We start from the raw sequence: 17,219 nt of genomic DNA, 5'->3' as shown, positions 1-17,219 counted from the left end.
CTAGATTACATCACTGTCAAAAGTCTTGAGCATGCCATGTGAATGCGACCAATCAGATCCAATGCCATGTGTCTTTTTGTCTGCGCTTAGTGTTTCTGGTGGAAGATGCTAAATTCATTTACTCAGCTCCTCAGGTCACAGAACACTGATGGAAACAGAGCTTGCACAGTTGTCCCCTATGCTGAGAGTGTTGCACCCTGACCCATTTGCTGGCTCGCTTCATCCGTCTGCCGTTTGTTTTGTTTTACTGTATATTTACTGAAACTACAAACTAATGCACCTCATTAAAAAAGCACAGTAAAGATTCATCACTAACTGGACTCCACACATAAGAAAACTTCACTCAGCCCCATACAGTAAGCATCAGACCACAACAGATACACCTTTAAAATGATGAAGTAAACAAGACTGAGATGTTATATTAAAAAACATTTTATTTCAAGGTCAAATGAGCACTGAATGTTAATTTACACAGATTTTTCTCCTGAAAAGCGCTTATGTTTATTTACGGCAGGCTTGGTTTTCCAATTTTGTAGCGTGGTTATTAAAGCTAACGTTAGTAAATGTCATCCGATAGTGCTACATTAAGGAACCCTGAGTGATTCCGTAAGCCAGGGCGCTATCAGCTAGCAGTTCATCCCATGTAGCTTGTTTTAACACTGTAAACACGCAGACTACAGTCCAAAATACTCACCACTGAACAGGGAAAGAGCTAAAATGGCAGTTTGCAGCTAACAGCCAATACTGCTCCTGCAACGGTGCAAAGAAACTTCACTGAAACTCCTTTTTAAACGTTGTACTTCAGCACAGTGACTACTGCTTACAAACCGACTGGTAGAATTCATAAGGCGCAATGTCGAATTTTGAGAAAATTCAAGGATTTAAAGTGCGCTTTATAGTCCGAAAAATATGGTATTCTAATCTTACATGAGATGAATTCCATGACTAAATCATTTTAAAGGAATGAAGGTGGGAATGAGAGACAGAGGGATTGTGGACCGTTAGCTATACAAACACCATACAATTGTGGATGGTTATTTCTTAAAAACTTGCACTGTGTGCAGGAATTTAGCATATTGCACCAACAAATTCTACGCATTATATGTGCACACTTTTTGACAATATCAGTGCTGTATTTTTGTGAGTGCAAAAAATAAGCAATACAGCTTAAACAAGCCCATCAAACTTTTACATGTGAGATTTTTTTTTTACACAAACCTGCCAGTCAAACAGACACCTTCATCGTAAACATACCACAACGACAGTGAGAAAGCAAGGGCAGAGTTTTTTTTCTCTCATCCTCTAGATGGACCACATTCACTCTCTTTCCTTCACTCACTCACTGAACACAGAAGAGGAGGTGTGGTGGTGAAGGTTGGTTGGGAGGGGGGGGAGGTGGGTTGAGGGAGAAAGAAAAATCCCAAGAGTCATCAAAGGGGAAAAAAAAATTCAGCAGCTGATTGACTCTGCTAATATACCACCCATTCATTTTCCACACTGAAGAGTATAAATAAGATGCAGCAATTACACCAGACTACAAGCAACTCTCAGGCTCTTATGCTGAAGATCACTCAGTGGAGGAACTACTCAACCAAAACCATGCTTTCTCTAAACTGGATATTAGTCCTGACACTGGCGCATCTACACTACCTGGCAACTAGCTTGTCATTGAGTTCTGTGAAATGGAATCATTTAGTGGAACTGAACGACACCATCTGTGTAAGTGCCACCATCTGTGTAAATATATTAATTCTGGCTTAAAGTTTTATTATTTAATCGTGTCTTGTGATGTTATTTAAAAAGCTAATTTTCTCCTTTCACTTTACAACAGAAAGAGAACACTTCCTTTCACAGTCCCACGACTCATGTTGAGGTAAGCAAACAAATACAACTTATTTGTTTCGAGTTTTTTTTTTTTCTTCAACAATGTTTTTTTCCCCCAACATACACTCGCTAAACAGATAAACAGATCCGTCACACACACACACACACACACAGGAAGAAGGTTACTATGAAAATGCCAAACCCCAAGCCAGAAGCTCTTACAGCTATTCTGAGAAAGAGAGAAAGCACAAAAGAGAAAGGGTAGTGAGTTAAAAGACTGCACAGAAGTAGCACTTCAAATTCACTGATAAATGAAGATGTACTAAGTGGTAGCTGACAGCATTCAAATGTAAATTTCAATGAAGATTCAGGTATCAATACAGTACACTATTTTGCACAGGCACAATTCTAACACTGCTCTATTTTTTTTCTCCTCAGCATAATTGTACTGTGTCAGCTTTGAAATGCACCATGAGAGAGCTGGAAAAAGCTCAAAGCAAGTGCTCTTACATTAGACATCACCTGCAGATTAACGGGAAGGCAAAGCGCATAATTGATTCTCTGACCAAAAGATCTGCATCTACAGTACGTATTATTTATCTAATTCTGAAACATGTAAAGGTATTTGATGTGACAGAGTTCCTAATCATTATTTTTTGTGTCTTCTAGGATAATGCTACTAACTGCACACCATGTGATGGCTATGAAGTAGAACCCTATAAGAAATTTATCACAAACCTGTATCCACTCATCAATCGGCTAATCGCGGTGGGATAGGAAATTCAACTCAGAAATGTGCTAGATAATTTATAAACCATCTCTGCGGCAATGGATGTATTGAATGTTTTTACTTGTCTAAATTGTTAGGAATAATGCTGCTAAATTCCATGAAGATAGTGAAATTCCAATCTCTTTCCATCTCTTTCTCTTTATTTTTTTACATAAAGCACTAGTAATGTAATATAAACTTATGTTAAATAGTATTTATGTATTTATTGAAGTATTTAAATTAATTTATACAATAAATTGTTCATTTGTTTTAAAAAAAACGTGATCTGTGTTTATTCGAAAAACTTGCCAGATATTTAACTGTTCAGAAAAGTACAGGTTATCTCATTTCCATTAGGGGGAGTCTGTAGGACTGACCTTTATAAAAAAAATGCTTTAAATAGGTCGTAAGGTGTTCCACTGCTAGGTGGACATTAGAGTGCCCTCATATGGGAAATCCCTAGGTCGCACATTGATGAAATGAGGCTATGAACAGCATGGAAAAGTTCTCTTCACCCACTACTACTATCAGCCTACAGGTTACTCATTCTTCTTTTATGTATGGATGCAAACATCATTCTAATTAAACTCCATATATGATGATCCAACTCACATGGTCAGCCAGGTTTGTAAAAAAAAAACATACAAAATAAGATTCTGTGCATCTTAAAGAAATTCTGCCAACATGCTGGTAACTGATAATTATTTTCTAACATGCTGGTAACTGATAATCTTTAATTCAATACAAATGCACTACCCAAAATGCTTGTAAGAGCCGTGACAAGACCACATCTTAATAAGATCAGACAGAAAAAACATCACAAGCTAGTGTGTATTTATTGCACATCTGTGGACATGAGCCCATGTTTGACAACGGTGTCTCCAAAAGAAGTGTAAATGTTTTCAAAAACAGACATTTGTACAGTAAGAAATTTGCAAAAAATCTAGTTTGGGCGTTAACTTGATTGTATAGAACTTCCTATAGCTTATGTCACACTGCTTTCCAAGCACATGGCTATATAAAAAATGTTTCTTTAGACTAGGATAAATACTATTATGTGGGTGACAATATGGGTCTTTAAAGAATACATATATTTATAGATAACATACTCTTGCGCATTCTATCAGTAGTATCACATTTTCTTTGTACCTTACACTGAAAAAAGTGGTGGTTCAGGGAATGACTAGTAATTTAAGACTTCAGATGCCCCCCAAGCTGCTTGTGGTTAGGTAGAGCCAAAATAGGTTAAAATGCAATAAACTTCAAAAGGTTTCTAAGTCATAATTTAGCATATTTTCCTACAGTAACCAATAAGCAGGCTTTAAAACACTGAAGGTGCCCAGGAATTGTATTTTGGATTTTAAAACTGCTACTAACAAACGTAACAGATCATGTGCAGCTTAAAATAAATGCCAATAAAACGTTATTTTAAACTGCTTCCCAGCTACACAACAAGCAGTGTGCATGAACTATGTATATCTGCACCCCAATATCTGTTCTTGCGACTGTTTCCCTAAAAACCATAAAGCTAAAATATATGGCTTTTGCAAAAAGTTCAAATTGGTACATACAAGAAATGATGTTGGCAATATGTGATCCATAATCCTCAGAGATGCGTGTGTATGCCCAACTTTCCTTCCTTTGCAAGTAGCACATGGCATCATGAGTAAGTTTGATCCTGTCTTGCATCTAGTCGCACTCTCACTTTATAACAGGAAGCCTGAGGTTTCCTGTGTACTACTAGTAACGAGAGGACGCACACTTACCTCAGACCCTCACCTTTTGAAACTATTACTTTATGAAGGAACACCTATCCTCACCGCCACCTTGTGTTTCTTACTGCTGTATATGTAGTAATTAGATTAAAAAAATTAAAATAAAATAAACAGGCAAGTACAGGCAACTTCGGTTTGGATTTAAAGACTGGCTATCTAAAGAATAAATAATAGGAACCTAAAATGATGGAGCAATTTTATGTGTTATCTAAGAACCTTTTATTTTGTCAAGTTTTAAGTGCCATTCCCTTTCTTAACACAAGTCCACACTGACCAATAGACTTACACTTCCAAAGTACAGTCAACATCTGAGAAAGACTTTTCCATAGTAATCAAACAACAAATATTTCTTTGGTCTACGTTTCAAATTCGACACCTTTTAAAGCTTAAATTAAAAGAAAATCAACAGAAAACATTTTGCTGATTCTTCAAGAAACAACAGATTCACACAGCCAAATATTCTGTAATTAGGGCCAAAAACTGTTTCAAAAACGTAATGTGATATCATAACATTATGGTAATAATGATAATAAACAAACCATATCCTGAACTATCAAACCTGTCTTCAGTGTGATTTTCATCTGAGGATTTCACATAGTGAAGTGATCACTGATTGGTGGCTTCTCTACCCACTGTCCGTAGCCCCTCGTGGCCAAATATGACTTTAACACACTCTTTGCTTCCTGGTATGGCTTGGCCATCATCTAAATAACAAAAAGAAGCTCAGTCAAACAATTTACATTAACTAACATTTAAGAGGATTTATAAATTTATTGTATATCTGTTACAAACATAAATGAAACAAAGAATAAAATAATACAGTGCAGTATTTGTGGACTTGACTCCAGTGAGAGAAACTGGATTCTCTCTTCACTAATCACACACTTATTTAAACTCAATCTGGTAAGAACTTCCATCTTGTCACTGTTGACTTACTTATCACTTCATTAATAGGGTAATAGGGTCATCATAATATAAAGAGGAAACATAAAGGTGTTGGTAAACAGTAGTACCACAAAATCTGAACATACTAAATAATTGACTAATAAGTTATAACTATTACTGTTAATAATAATAATAATAATAATAATAATAATAATAATAATAGATTTGTTCATTCCTTAAACATATTTAGCTAAACTTTTGACGAGTTCATCAAACACTTCAAATGCAGGCCTCAAAAACAGAATAGACAGACAAGGTGTTAAATCTTGCTATTTAATTTATATAAAAAATGCTCCTGATATGTTTATAAGTGTAAACCACCCCATGCAATACCTTGGCTTCCCTGTAGGAAACAGCAGTGAGCAGCTCTTCTCTTTGTGCCTCTTTTGATACCAAGTTGAAACGACTCAACATGGCAGCCTTACACAGGCGACTGGCAAGAGCAGGGCCACTCTTAAAGGGAGACCTGAGAGTAATGGACATAAAAAATTAAAAACATGCTGCATAAACATATTCAAGGACATCTATCTGAAAAGCAAACAATTCAGAATCAGCCAAATGGGGGTAAATATCAGATCAAACAAACTGTATTCTGCGGGGGTGGTTTTCTGTAGAGTATGCCTTTTAGAACAAACCAAGTTGATCTTTGGTTTCTAAACTCTTCTGCTTCCCATTTTAAAATATGTTAAACCAACAATACACAAAACTCTGTTGAAGCGGCAATAAAAGCTACTTTAGCGTAAACAGAAACTTTGGGGGTAGAGGAGGTAGCACATAAAACATTTAGCCACATATTGCTGTTGTGTTTGCATAGGCAAACTAACAAATTGTTTCACATATTGAGATAACGCATTCTTCTCAATCATGTTGATAAGAGAAAAATTAACCGGAAAGTGTAAAGTCATTTTTACAAACAGCAATTGCCAGGCTTTGCTTGTTGCATACTGGTAGAGGGTGGCTCCTGATGCTAAGCTTGATGTTTACCACTCACCACAACTCCAACACGTTTCCACAAAAAGCTAAGCTTACTCAGCAACTACTGGGGCCATGACAGATGAGTCAAACTTGTACCTACTTACAGCAACAAAATTAATTTATGGTGCTTTTCCTCAAGCAGCAGAAGCACAAAAACACACACACACAGTTCATGAGTGTACTGTGTGGATTAAGTCCCCACCCTCAAATACAAATCTATATACCGGTACATATTCTCTAAAACAACCTTGCAAGACAAGCCAATGTCAGTCAGAAAAGTAGACAAAGCCTTACTTTAGTGTACCTTGCAAATGTTTTAGTAGCCACTTACAATCCTTTAAAATTCTTGCAGTTTCTTGTGTTTTTTTCCCCATTCCACTTTGGGATTTCTTGCATGTGGAGCATGTTTATTGTCAACATTTCTATGATATTTAGTTCACCCACAGGTTGCAAAAGGGTCACTAAATGGTGTAATAAAAGACAGACTCAAGGAAAAGTACAGTAATAAAAATTACTCACTCCTCCACTGTTTTGCCATCCAGACTGTCAACAACTTCAAGTGAGACATCTCCTTGGCTCCAGTTGAGGCTGAGTGTTCTTTGGGTGCTGTGGGCATCTGTAGCCATCACTGAGGGCACCAGACTAATGTGTGGCCGATACACACAGTAATACATAGGAAGCTTGGAAGTGATGCCATCCACTCTCTGATTTATCGCTACCTCCATACCACGAGTATCACTGCAGCTCTCATCACCTAAAGTCACACAAACACACACACAATCATCTTTTACATATGCAGACCACACAATCTATACACCACAGAAAATTTTAATGGACTAACAGCAATACTCCACTTTAATGGTTCTATTAATCTTATAAAACAACTGTTTGAGAATAGAAGAAGATTTATCCTTAAAAGTAAAGACACAAAAAGCTGCTCGGTTTCTATTATATGAAATGCAGGCTTACCGATAAGAATGCTACTGACGTAGATGGGCTCAATGAAATGGCTCAGGAGTGCCCCCTGAAAACCCAAAACCTGCCACTGTGTGATCTTGTCAGTAGCAGACATACTGACCACATGAGAACCACACTGCTCAAATGTAGAGGAGAAAACGGAGAAGACCTTCCCATCAATCGTCACATGCAGTCCAATCTGATTATTTACTTCCCATGCCGAAATGGACAAAGGATTCAGCCGACTAGAGAGAGTACATGAGAGAGAGGGGGTCAGTTTACTAACCCTTCACAACCAATGTAGTTTTGTAATTGCTTTTTATTTAAAAAAAATAAATAAATTATACACACACACATTCAGGATATTTATTTAATGTTTAAAAAACATTGCAAAACTATTTAAGACACTCAAATTATCTTAACTGTTAATAAAATAGTATAATTTAGTCCAATAAAGTAATCTGTGCACTAAATAAAATAAAATAAGTATTAAATACTTAAATGTGCTATATTTTGAAGCTACAGGCAAATCCTAATTAAGAGTCTATTCTAAAACCTCTCTTAGCAGTTCTCTAGCTGAAGTGGTAGCGATTGGCGAAAAAACTGTTGAATGCACTCTTACAGGTGAGAAGGTATTTGAGCAGCTCCTTTGGGCAACTGGTTGAGGTACAAATGCAGGGTGATGTGACTCTTCAGACTCAGCAGTTTGGTATTCTGATCCTGCTGAAAGATAGATTTCTCTTCCAAAGAACGGTTCTTACTGAAGAACAGCAGAAGGTGTCTGTACAGATACCTTTCAAACATTTAACACAAAAACAGTGTGAGACTCACTTTTACTCAACAGAGCAAACACAAATAATTTGCATATATTTAATGTAAAAAAAACAATTAATACAAATGCAATTTAAACTAGCTCAATGACATAATGAGAAGTTGTTTTCACAAGCATTTAAATACACAGTGTACATTTACCTAAAAAAAACAAAACATGCAAACAGACCTCATGAGCGATCTCCGTGCAGTGACCACAGCATGGGAATCATGAAGGATGCGTCCACTAGGTGTTAGGCTCTCCTTAGTGTTTAAATTGCCTGTGCCAAGAGCCACTACTTCACAGCCAATTGCTAAAGGGAGACAAGATAACACAGCTAAAATCAGGTTTGATCCTGTGGCACAAAAAAGTAAAATCAACCTTGTGTCACCCTATTTTTTGTGATCATGTAGACTTACAAGTCTGTGTAACAAAAGCAGCCACTGTTCCACCACAGCCAGCAAACTCTGGGTAACTGTCCATCAGCTTGGAGAACATCTCTTTAATGGTACTGGGTATCTGGTCTTTTACAGGATTCTTCCTCTCTGAGTTACACACATTATAAGCAAATATAAACCAATCAAGCAGTTTCACACAAGCTTTTAAATTCTGCAAAGAGCATTAGGGCTGCATGATATTGAAAAATTCATGACTTCGATAATTTTTTGCGACACATAATACAATACAGGAATTTTACAAATAATCCAAAAGGTTACTGATACACAAATAATGTGCTTTGTTTATCCAGGATTGGGGTGATCTAGGCAATATTGGACAGATAAAATCTGCTTTAGCTAGACAGCTCAGGAATAATTAGAACCCTGTAAGTAATACTTTTGAAGCAAAAGGTTTGGGCTCATGATTTTTGATTTAATGTGCCTTATGTGACCATCCTGCCATGTGACTACAGTGCATGCACATGTTGCGATGGCAATAGTGAAACAATATTTTGCAGCCCTAAAGAATTTCTAATTAGTTTTCTTATTGACACTTCGTAAAGGTCAGCAAGTGACTGACAGTAGTAAAAATAAATTTACCAAACACTGTTCTTCCAAAATGGGTCTCTGACAGTGGGTATTCTCTTTCCTTCACTGGCAGCGGAGGGGGTCCCACTGATACACAGAAGCATATGCACAAAGAAATACATCCAAACGCACTTGTAAACAATTTAAGTAACATGACAACTTCAATAACTACTTGATTTTAAGAACATCTCATACAGACAAACTATTTTACCAGACAACAACCAGAAAAATACTGCAATTTTAAAGATGTATATGGTGAATCTATAACACAAAACATGAGCACTTCATAGGTGAAATAATGCCATCTCTTTGATCAGAACAAGTTTCCCTCTGCCTAACCACAGAACTAATACTGACGTCTGCTACTTCCTACACGCTGGAAAAACCATCAGTAGGGCTGCAAGGATGATTGTATTTGGGAGACGTGCAGTCTTTTCAACATTTAAAAAAGCAACTGCTTACAATCCATGACAATTATGTAATAAATTTGCATGTTCAAAATAAACACGTTATAACTCCCCATGAGTCATAACATTCAAAAACTTAACAACTAAAGATGTGTGTAGTTTAAAATGAGAGCATTTACCAATGGCTTATCAAAAGATTAAGAATGATTTAAATACCAAAAGAATCAGGAAGAACACCATCATTCTCCAGAACAGGCAAAAGCTCCTCGAGAGCCAACTGAGCTGCTTTGGCCCGAGCTTCCTTCTTATTGACGCCCATGCCAGTCTTATACTCCACTCCATCAATCACAGCACAGAATGCAAAGTAGAAACCTGTTATTCCTCCTAGTAAAAATTTAAAGAGATAAGAAAAAAAGGCAAAGAAAAGAACAGTGGTCTGTAACCAGTTTGTCAGGGATATTGCCTATATCTGTTTTTTTTTTTAAGCATCCATTGTGAAAAGTGCTTCAAACACAAAACTAAACTGAATTGATTGATTTGGTAATATTAGTGGATTTTGCAAACTGCAAATTCTTCTATTTGCCTAGAGACTGTTTCCTCAGAGACCCAAAGTTAAGGCCAATTTATACTTCTATGTCAAAGCCTTTACCATAATCCTGCAAGCACCTTTCCAGAACTATAACGATGCAGACAGCAGCTGCTGTGATTGGTCCACAAAGCCACCACACATTCCCACCTTCACAGTTTAAACTGCAGAGTGACACAGAGACGCAATAACGTAGAAGCATAAACGCGGGCAACTGCATAGGGTGCTTACACAGGTTATGTCGTAGACAACCTGTTGACTCAACACAGAAGTGCCGGTATAAACTGGCCTAACTTACAATAAACAACAGTATTTGACTATCTTTGAACAAATTACAGCAGACCTCTTTCCACTCTTCATTTTAATGCATGAACACAACCCAAAAATGGGTTAGATACCTGTAGTGACAGTCTCTTTCATCTCCACCTGGAACTGTAACACCTGAGAGAGTTGGTACAGCAAAGACACAGCATGAGTCTCTCCTCGCTTGTACCTTTCGATCAACTCTTTGGGAATGTTTTTTGGTCCAGAGCCTGTTGAAATACAGAGACAAACATTTAACTGAAGTTTCATCAGAAAAAATCAAAGACAGAATGAGAATGAGATTCAACAGTAAGTGACTAAACTGATTTTGTCGGGAGAGTTGCCAGCCTGGTCGAGTGGTTTGGGTTTGGTGTAGGTGTGGAAATCAGATGCAGGTTGCGGGACGAATGAGGAGCAACCGGGTGTAACAACCATGTTCTTTTTGAGGACCTGAGCAAAACTGGTCCCTCTGGACACACAATATGATCCTCCACGTCCCATCATTTTGGCACTGCAGAAACAAAAGATTTTTTTTGTTTGTTTGTTTTTTTACAGATTGGGCTGAGATTTCATCACAAAGAAAATGGTCGAGTAAGGACTGCACTCAGAACACTCTCTCTCTCTAAGAAAATAAAGTGAAGATACTGAGCCATAATTGGTTGGTTTAACTAGCAAACAGAGACAGGGGAACTTATGGTCAATATAAACAAATAACAGTTAACAGGCCAGCACTTTTGTCAATATTCTGCCTGATATTACACACCTAAATCTTGAATATTTATATTCAAACATTACATAAAAAGGTTATATGTTTGTTAAACTTTACTACAAATTCTTATTGTAACTGTAATAGAAATAATTTAAGAAAATGTAAGTAAATCTGCAACTTTAAAAATATAATACCAATCATAAAATTGGCACATTCCTTAACTTAATTTTAAAATCAGTACTTTCCTGAATACAAATCAAACATTTAAGGTGCTCCAAACCTTTCATTTTGTTGAGGGTGTCTATTTTTTATGTCTATTTTCAAACCTGCAGAATTTGGGGTTGATTTCATTTACTGATCTGGAATTATTAAGTGGAGTAAAGTGGACAGGCAGCTTCTCTAAGTAACAGGGTTCATACACATTTTAACCAATACATTTCCTTGATTTTCATGCCTTTTCCAAGCCTTCAAGGCAGATTTTTTAAAACATCAGTGCAGACAGACAATAAAACCAAAAATCAACTAAAACTATAATCAAAATGTATTATAGTAGATAGAAAATGAATCAGATAAAATGTTGACACACAATCTTTAATAATAAAATGTGTATTAGATCCTGGGAGCTATATTGTGTAGGGCTAAATTACTGAATTAACTCTGATGTATTTGTTAGCTTAAAATAGATTTTCTCCATCAATAAACTGAAACACAAAGATTTGTAGAGAAAAACTTTCTGGGAATTTTTTTTTTCCAAAACTTGTCCAGGCCTAGAATTTGCTATTTTTTAAATTCCAAGCGTTTTCCAGTTTTTTTCATTACCGTAAAAACCCTGAAGTAACCTGTATGTGAATAACACATTTTACTGCAGAGAAAAAGGGTTTAGTATCACCAAGTTACACTTGTAGCCCGTATACGGGACAAGGCATGTTAGAGGGTTAAAAAAGTATTAGCCAACGTTACTGATATCAGGATGGTAAGTTACTGTAACATGGCATAACTAACCTAGCTAATTTGAACTTGAATTAGATGTTATAGGTTAGATATTTTCTTGTTTAAAGCAAGAATGTTCACACCGCTGAACACTTCCGACACTAAAGCTAACTATAAACCCCATATTTATTTTATTATTTATCTATTTTTATTTTCATTTCAGTAACCAAACAACACAGTCTAACTGCCTAACAGTACAGGTAACAGCAATATCTACCTAAAACAGCGCTAGAAGTCTGAGTGTAAAGGCATTAACAATGTGTAAGCGCATTAGTTTACATTAGTTTAGCTCCGTTTAAGAAACTAACGTCAGCTAAAGCTAGGTTAGCTATGGTAACTATTGAACTCAGCTAGCAGAGCTAGGCTAGTTAAGCTAAGCTAGCTAAGCTAACGTTAGTTAGCTAAGTTAGTTAACCGAACTCCGTCCTTGTCGTGTTAGAAACGGGATTTCCACAAATATTCGGCTTTATTACCCCTTTCTGCACGTCCTGTTGTATCTCTAAAACGAAAGCTCCACTAGAAAACCAGAAATGTGTATTTTATTTACCTACAGAAAGCGTTTTTTCACGCCGGTTCTAAAGACTGCCAACCGAAAACTTGGCGGTTCCCTGACGAACCCTCTGCAGCGCGAGGATCACATGATCAACTCTCTGAACCACCACACTGCCAGTTCCCTACAGTTACATTAATTTACTTCTAAAATACATCATTTAATCATTTAGCAACTCACCTTTGGGTTTCGTGTAACTATAAATTATTTAGGGTCATCTTACTGTACACTCAAACCCATTCCTGACACTTTATATAAATTCTCTTTATTAATTAAATTGCAATCTCATTATTATTATAAGATGTTATCAAAAAAAAGTAATATTCTTGGAGTAATTAAGTCGTTATTTTGAGATGACATTATTTTATTATGTTATTATTTTATTTTATCATTTGAAGACAGTATTTTAAAATACGGAGTCATTATTTTTGAGATGTTCTTATTATTCTGAAATAAGTCATTATTTTAAAATACTAAGTCATATTTTTAGATACTAAGACATTATTTTTAAATACTGTGTCACTATTTTGGGATGTTCTTCTGATATAAGTCATTATTTTGAGATACTATGTCATAATTGTAAGATATTTAAGTCATTATATTGAGATACTAAGTCATTATATTGAGATACTAAGTCATAATTTTAAGATACTAAGTAATTTTTTGAGTTACTAAGTAATTATTTTAGATACTAAATTGTTATTTTTGAGATGCTATTTCATTAATTTGAAATCTTAATTGTATCTTAATTGTATCTCAAAAATTACTTAATATATCAGAATAATGACTTAGTATTATAAAATAAGGACTTTGAATCCCAAAATAACAACTTGGTATCTCAGAATAATGACTTAGTATCTCAAAATAGCAGAATGTCCAACTCAAGCTTATCAAATTGCTTAAGCTGGTTGACCAGTTTAGATTTGGCTAGCATGGAGTCGATGGATGGATGGTGGCTAAATTAAAGAGTAATGCATGAATGGGTGATGTATATGTAGTGGATGGTTACAATTTGTCAGTGTTTTTTGTGCTGTAAAACAGCTCTGACAGCTCTGACCTTCCAAGGCACAGTTCTCTAAAGCTTCCCTGTAATAACTGCCTCCAAGCTTTTGCAGAAGTTCCTTCAAGTTCCACCAGTTGAGGTGGATCAGGTTTATTGTTCTTGCACATTCCATACCTGTGTAATAAGACTGAAATCTGGGGGATCAGAGACTAGAAAAACAGTATTCGAAGGTGGCATTATCTCACTGAAAGGGGCCACTGTGACTGAACTCAATGTCTGGACCCATAGTTTCCTAACATAACATTATCCAGAGCCTCACAATCCCCCATATTACATCCTGGTGTCATCATTATCATCCCATGTAAAATTGTACACATAGAGGCCCATGTACTGTAGTATGAAAAAATAAGACCTGTAGAACCAGGTGACCTTGTTCTCTTCTTAAAAGTCACTTTAGGCACTTGTGGTGGTGGACAGGGGATATAATGGATGATTTGACCCATCTGCAGCTTTTAAAGCATTTAAAAATTACTCTTCAATCGATTGATATATACCATTCTTAAGAGATAATTAAGATTATTTGCATCATAGTCACATGTTAATTCTGTTTTAGCTTTTCTGGTTATATTCTGGTTATATAGTGGGATTAAATAATTATTTCATGCTGAAAACAATAACTCATGCGAAATTCCACCACTGGTTATAAATAGCTGTCAGAAAAAAATATTATGCCTTATTATTTGTTGTGACAAATATATTGTGTAGTTACTGGTTATTGGATTCTATTTGTTACAGTCTCCTACCTCACAATCTGTCCAAAGCCTCAGGGACCACAGAATATTGAAGGGCAAAAACACTTACCATGGTCTGTTAATTGATTCACAGCATAAACTTTCAAGGGTCTAGGTTTTCCATCTTTATTTTTTTCCAGAAAAAAGCCCCCGTTATGTAAGAGGTCAAGAAGAATAGGAAAATCATATTTTACAGTTTCATGATTCATGAATTTGTTGTGACACCTTTATCAGTGGACTTCTGTGAACTTCTATTGCTCTATTAGTTGCAGTATGAATGCACTGTGATTAAGAGTGAAAGGTGGTCTGTGTGAATAAGGAGGTGGGGAGAAAGTGACATCATGGCCTGTGCTGGATGGCAGAAAGGGACAGTGAAGGGGTTTTTCAGATGGTTAACTCATGTGTATATCTTTTTTACATCAGATCTTGAGTCCTATGTTTGTGTGTGGTTAGGGTTTTTTTTTTTTGGAAAATTAGGTCAGACTACTCATGAAGATAAAAATGTATAATCTTTTCATTACAAAGCAATAAATCTGATACTACAGAATGCGGACAAACAAAAAATCTAAATCATGCCTTAACCATATCAGATATTAGATGCCTATTTGACATTATTAAGTAGAGGCATGTGTTAAAATTAATATTAACAGTTAAATTCTGTGGGTGGACGACCATTCCATTCATACACGGATCTGGAAACTGTGTAGCATTTAGAGAAAACTCTCATGGAGATTGTTTTGTGGTGCTAAACACAATCCATTGAAATGGAAAGGAATGGGGGACATTGAAAAGACACAAAACCCCCTCCCCCTATGGAAACTTTTACTAACCCATGCTAGGCCAACTCTCTGAGCAGCTCTCGCTGCGGGCCTGTGCTAGGCCTATCGCAAAAACAGTAGGGGTTTCCCCACCTGATTCATCTCATCTACACGCTGCATTCATCCTTATGGAAGTTTCAGAGATACAGTAAAAAGATGATTTTTGCATGGTTTTTTTTATATATTTTTGTAATTTCTATTGAGAAAATAAGTGTGTCCTAAAGACCTAAACAGAATAATTAAAAGAGGAAGCTACAGCCTAACTTTTCACCTCAGTGGCAGACATAGCCCACACATACACGTACACACCAATATCAATGCCTGGAAAATCCTTAATACGTTCTGTTTCCATAAAGAAGCATTCATATCTCAATAAAAGAGAGCAGCCCCTGTTCTGGCCTCAGTGGCCTATATAAATTAGCTTTCAATCAATACATATATCTAAAACAACGATGCACATGATCAGCGAATAGCAGCGCACGTTTCTGTACAACTGCATGTGCTAATGTTGACGCACCCAACCCTGTATGCTGTGGTTCTGTGGTGTGCTGTTGCGACCATGCTGACTTTATCATCTTCCTTCCTATAAAGGGTTTTATTTTCCGTCACTGTGTCCTGGTAATGTAGTCATACGAGGATTCGGGTCGGCCTACCCATGGTGGAAACTCCAACGTATGCTTTTTGGTTGCTTTTGAAAATGAACTTTGATTTCATCCCTAAACAAAAAAAAAAAAACAGTCGCAACAACTAGTGGTGTGAAATTGAAATCATTTGCCATGGGCTTTAAAAAACGCAATGGTTCAAGTGTGCACTTTCCATCCCTGCACCCCCTCACTTATTAACCACATTATTATTTACTCAGTGAATCATCTCTTCTGCTGCTGTCTAGATTGTTTGAGGAATTGATGGAGAGCGCAAATACAACTAAAAGAGGAAGAGCTTAGTCAGATGTTAGTCTTTTGCCAGATTTGTCAAAATGTTATAAGTGGAAGATGCTTATTAGTTCTGTTGTATTAGCTTTAATATGTGACCTAAGCCTTGATTCACACTTCTATCACCTTCGTTACCATCACTAACTACGGCTAACTTTAAAACCACTGCCTGTTTTAAAATGGAGCTCAAGACCTGAAATTTTGCTGGTAGCTGCATTTCAGTGGTCTAACTTTGTCTTTGACGATTAAGGTGGTTGAAAATCTTGACATCCGAACAAAAAAAAAAAAATTGTTGGTTAACCAGCTATAGACTAGCAGAGTGTATGTGCCATTTTATTTTGTTCTTGCTGGTCATGCTAGTTAATCATCTTGATGATCCTGGCCTTGCTGGTCAACCAGCTTGGTCATGCTGGTCATGCTAGTCAACAAGCTCTTGACTAGCACAATGTATATTGTGTTGCTTTGAGTGATCCTGGTCATGCTGATCAATCAGTTTCTTGCTAGTCATGCTTGTCAACCATCTTAGTCAAGTTTGGTCAGGTTGATCATGTTTACCAAGCAGATAAACCATCAAACACAAACTAAAACATATCCTATTGTGCTCAAGATCTAAGCTGGTCTTCCAATTATTCCAACCTGACCAGCTCAAACTGGCCATGCTGCTTTTACAGAGATGCCACAGCTTTTAAAAAGCATAGTACCTAAACACAACCTTTCTCCCACTGCCAGAATTAATTCTTAATCAAAGCATTATAAATTATGAACTCCCAGCTTATTTAGTAGACATTTTAATCAGCCCTGTCAATCACACAGTTTCTATTAACATTAAAGTGAGTAGATAAGAACTGTGACATCAGGAAAACCCCATGTGGGTGACTGATGAGGTGTGAACTAGAAAATCACAGTTCTATTACAACCACTGGAGGGCAGAATACTCAACTATATTTCACATACAAGGTCACAAGTTCAGCAACACAGTTCAGCAGCGAGTTTTAGAATTACACTGCGTTGCAGGTTCTTTCCACAGGAGCTGAATCCATTTTGAGTGT

The 17,219-nt window shown here is 36.5% G+C and overlaps 1 protein-coding gene and 1 long non-coding RNA gene across 5 annotated transcripts; one reads left to right on the top strand and one right to left on the bottom strand.

Moving 5' to 3' along the window:
- Positions 1–1,498: 1,498 nt before the first annotated feature.
- LOC125799040 (uncharacterized) lies at positions 1,499–2,351 on the top strand. Its single transcript, XR_007437858.1, has 3 exons — positions 1,499–1,719; positions 1,832–1,873; positions 2,263–2,351. It is a non-coding gene; the product is annotated as an uncharacterized LOC125799040 (long non-coding RNA).
- Positions 2,352–4,560: 2,209 nt separating this feature from the next.
- adad1 (adenosine deaminase domain containing 1 (testis-specific)) lies at positions 4,561–12,723 on the bottom strand. Of its 4 annotated transcripts, none has more exons than XM_007228023.4 (12): positions 12,624–12,723; positions 10,701–10,888; positions 10,473–10,607; positions 9,705–9,872; positions 9,094–9,168; positions 8,476–8,601; positions 8,246–8,369; positions 7,868–8,038; positions 7,258–7,490; positions 6,808–7,042; positions 5,647–5,779; positions 4,561–5,072 (listed from the first exon to the last, which is right to left on the bottom strand). In XM_007228023.4, exons 2-12 carry the CDS (start codon positions 10,879–10,881, stop codon positions 4,959–4,961), a joined length of 1,695 nt encoding a protein of 564 aa, XP_007228085.3. In that variant the 5' UTR covers positions 10,882–10,888; positions 12,624–12,723; the 3' UTR covers positions 4,561–4,958. The 4 variants fall into 4 exon arrangements, with proteins under 4 accessions (XP_007228085.3, XP_022521436.2, XP_022521437.2 ...); XM_022665715.2 differs by having other exon boundaries at positions 12,628–12,723; XM_022665716.2 differs by having other exon boundaries at positions 12,550–12,692.
- Between the last annotated feature and the right edge of the window lie 4,496 nt (positions 12,724–17,219).

The sequence above is a fragment of the Astyanax mexicanus genome, chromosome 2, assembly GCF_023375975.1.
Source record: "Astyanax mexicanus isolate ESR-SI-001 chromosome 2, AstMex3_surface, whole genome shotgun sequence".
Lineage (NCBI taxonomy): Eukaryota > Metazoa > Chordata > Actinopteri > Characiformes > Acestrorhamphidae > Astyanax > Astyanax mexicanus.
This window is presented reverse-complemented; position numbering and strand designations above follow the sequence as displayed.

Bases quoted from the DNA above. Each gene is read 5' to 3' on its own strand.
- adad1 (XM_007228023.4), bottom strand. From the start codon at position 10,881: ATGATGGGACGTGGAGGATCATATTGTGTGTCCAGAGGGACCAGTTTT. The intron at 9,169-9,704 runs GTATTTAAATCA...TCTGTGTATCAG, and splicing joins TGTTCTTCCTGATTCTTTTG to TGGGACCCCCTCCGCTGCCA. The intron at 8,370-8,475 runs GTAAGTCTACAT...GTCTCCCTTTAG, and splicing joins TGCTTTTGTTACACAGACTT to CAATTGGCTGTGAAGTAGTG.